At 64.8% G+C, this 3,073-nt stretch overlaps 1 protein-coding gene across 1 annotated transcript; it reads left to right on the top strand.

Annotated features, from left to right (window-relative positions):
• Nucleotides 1-914: 914 nt before the first annotated feature.
• Nucleotides 915-1,987, top strand: FGFBP3 (fibroblast growth factor binding protein 3). Its single transcript, XM_037400084.1, has 2 exons — nt 915-982; nt 1,291-1,987. The coding sequence occupies exon 2, from the start codon at nt 1,379-1,381 to the stop codon at nt 1,880-1,882; it is 504 nt and encodes a 167-aa protein (XP_037255981.1). The 5' UTR covers nt 915-982; nt 1,291-1,378; the 3' UTR covers nt 1,883-1,987.
• Nucleotides 1,988-3,073: the final 1,086 nt, after the last annotated feature.

Below are 3,073 nucleotides of genomic sequence, written 5' to 3'. Positions count from 1 at the left end.
CAGCCTTGGGATAGCGGCCGTTCAGCTGCTGCACTGCACCCACCGCACCATGGTCTGGGGAGCTACCTCCACATCAGTGTAAATATACGGTATAAATATACAGGGGGGGATATGAGTGCATCTCTATATACATCCCAGTAATATTTCCAAAAGCTTCTACCAGCTCAGGGGACAGCGTGGACCTGCGCTGCAAGTGCCCAGGGCGAGGAGCATCTCTGTGGCACGGCGCTGGGCTCGGCACGCTGAGCAGGGACACGCTCTCCAGCTGCTGCAGGGACAGCGGGGAGCTGCTGGCAACCCGAGGGCTTGTTGTCTCCGAGCTCAGTAAGAGGGTCAGAGCAACGCGTAGTTTGCAACAGGTCTGCAAAGTACATCACCCCCCATGAAACTGAAGCACATGCAGGGTTTGAGATCCTAATTGCGACGGAAGGTTTCTGAAGCTGGTCTCTGATCTCCCATCCCCAGACGTGCAGTAACATAAAAAGCACGTCTATGTTCTCTTGAAACTTCCGGCGTTTTACTTGATTTTTTTAAAAAAACGCATCTTCCCTATATAGAAGCCTGTCTCCACGTTAACAAAAAATAACCACCCTAGCACAACCCACACCGGTATTTTACTTCCGAAATGAGAATCCCTTGTTGTGATCCAGCTCCATCAGCTGCAAGGGAGAACATCCCGGTCCTCGCCCCCCAGAACGCCCCCGCCGGGGGCTGCCCGCCCGGCACCCGGACCCCGCTCCCCCGCGATGGGTTTGCGGTACCGGCGTGCGGTATCCTGGGAGAAAGCGAGGGCTGTCGGGGGACCTGCCGCAAGCCGGTGCCGCCGGGACACGGAGCTCCCCGCGCCGTCCCCCCGCGGGCCGGGGAGGGGCGTCGGCGGGGGCAGCCCCCGGCATTGATAACCCCCGCGCCCGCCGCCCGAGAGCGCAGGCGGTCGCGCAGCGCGCCGTGAGTGCCTCGGGACGCAGCGGGAAGCAGCAGGGTGCGTTGAGGGGAAATCGGGGCGGGGGGAACCGGCGGGGCTCTGGGGGAAGCGCTTTGCCCGGGGCCGGGTCTGGCCGCTGCTTCGGTGCGGCGGGCTCCCGCCTCCCGCTGCCCTGCCCGGGGATCCACACGGCTTCCCGGCCGGGCCGGCCCCGGGGAGCCAGGGTGGGGGAACAAGCTGAAAGCCCCCGGGGTTGTGACCCTGGAGGGACGAGCCCGCCCTGCGCCCCTCCGCCGAGACGAGCCCCGCCGGCCCAGCCCCGGGGCGGGCAGCGGGCGGCGGCAGCACTGTCCGTGTCTCCGCAGGGCGCGGAGGATGCGGCCGGCCGGCGGGCCCGGCGCCGGGACGCTCCGTCGCTGAGGCACCGGAGGAGGCTCCCGCGGCGCCGAGGAGATGAGGCTGCCCCTGGCGCTGCTGGCCCTGGCCGCACTGGGGGCCGCCGCCGCCGGCGGGACGGGTCGGGAGGCGGCGCAGGCGGGCCGGTTCTCCACGCCGGAGCGGCACCGGTGCCGCTGGGAGCTGCGCTGGGCGGCGGGGGCCAGCGAGCTGCGGCTGAGCTGCTGGCCGCCGGCGGGCGGCGGGGCGGCGCGGAGCTGCGCCTACCGCGGGGAGCCGCGGCGCTGCCCCGCCTACGGCGCCCGCAGCCGCCAGTACTGGCGGCAGGTGCTGGGCAGGCTGCGGCGGCGGCGGCACCCCTGCGCGCCGGGCGGCCCGCTCAGCGCCCGCCTCTGCGGCCCGGGCCGGGCGCCCCCCGAGGCGCAGCTCCGCCTGCTGCCCGGCCCCGGCGCCTCCCCGCCGCCCGCCACCGCGGGGCCCGGCCAGCACCCGGCGGAGACCTACTGCGCCGAGCGGTGGCACTCGCTGTGCAGCTTCTTCGTCGGCTTCTGGGAGGGCTGAGCCTCCGCCGGCCGCCGCGCCCCGGCCCCCCAGCCCTCCCCCGCCCGCCTCGGTCCGCGCCCCTCTGTCCCCCTCCAATAAAGCGGTGACTTTTGTGACTGACAAGGAGCGCACGTACGTCTCTTCTCGTCCAAGCCCCGCCACACCTGCGGCGCCGTCACGCTGCCGGGCGCGACACCCGCCAGCCGGGCGACAGCACCCGGGAATGGTGCACCGCGCACCCAAGGTTCTCCAAGGGTGTAAACACCGGGGTACAGCTACTCCCTCCCAGATCAGGTCCTGTGAGACTTAAGGTTAAAGTGGCACTGACACTGCCCAGCTAGAAAACCAGGTATTTGTACCAAAACAAGGAACAACCAAGACTTCACTAAGCAGTAAGTCCTGGGGAAAACATCTCTCTGGCTTGCAAAGATTTCACCGGCCCAACAAGCCAGCCCAGGCTGTCCCCACAGAGCAGAGGGTCACTGGCTGACCTCAGGCACATACACACAGAGCACTGGGCAAGAAACCAGCTGTGGCAAGATTCAGAGTCTGGGGAGCAGCTGGGTACGCAGCCGGGTTCAGGGGACTTGGTGCTCCACCTAGCTAATGAGCCAAGGCCACAGTCACGCTCAGAGGGACATAGCGTTGAAGCAGGCACGCTGTTTTGCCAAGGGGGAAGGGGGCTTCGAGATGTTACCTACTTTATCCACTTACTGAAGCACAGTTCTGTGGTGCATTTTGGTACGGAAAGCTCAGGTTTTCCTCAGTTCAGATTTCTGTTCTTCAGACACAACCCACTCAGTTTCTAGGAAGAGGGGCTGCGATTCCTGCAGCCCACAGCTGGCTGCACGTCAGCTCCTCTGCCCCACTGCCTAGCACAGCTGTGCAGAAAGCAGGGGTGCACCAGAGGTGAGTGTGGTTAGGACCTAGCCCCCTTCTTTAAAAAAGCTTCTGGAGTCTCACTTGTGCAGAAACTGGAACAACACCTGTCTACAGAGGCATGTTTGGTTAAGGCTTACATTAATTTAATCATTCTGCAGAGAGACTTTGAAATTGCCCCTGCAGTCACTCAGAGGGCTGCTACTCATACGTTGTTCCAGAACCAGAACGCTTCAGTGCATCAGCAGACCAAGCACAGAGGAGCGGCATCCCAGCAGCAGCAGAGCACCCATCGTCCTCATACCAGTGATTAAACATCATTGTTTACAC

This window comes from Falco rusticolus, chromosome 9 (genome assembly GCF_015220075.1).
Source record: "Falco rusticolus isolate bFalRus1 chromosome 9, bFalRus1.pri, whole genome shotgun sequence".
Taxonomy (NCBI): Eukaryota; Metazoa; Chordata; class Aves; order Falconiformes; family Falconidae; genus Falco; species Falco rusticolus.
This window is presented reverse-complemented; position numbering and strand designations above follow the sequence as displayed.

Excerpts from the sequence above, each read along its gene's own strand:
- FGFBP3 (XM_037400084.1), top strand. The coding sequence starts at position 1,379 with ATGAGGCTGCCCCTGGCGCTGCTGGCCCTGGCCGCACTGGGGGCCGCC.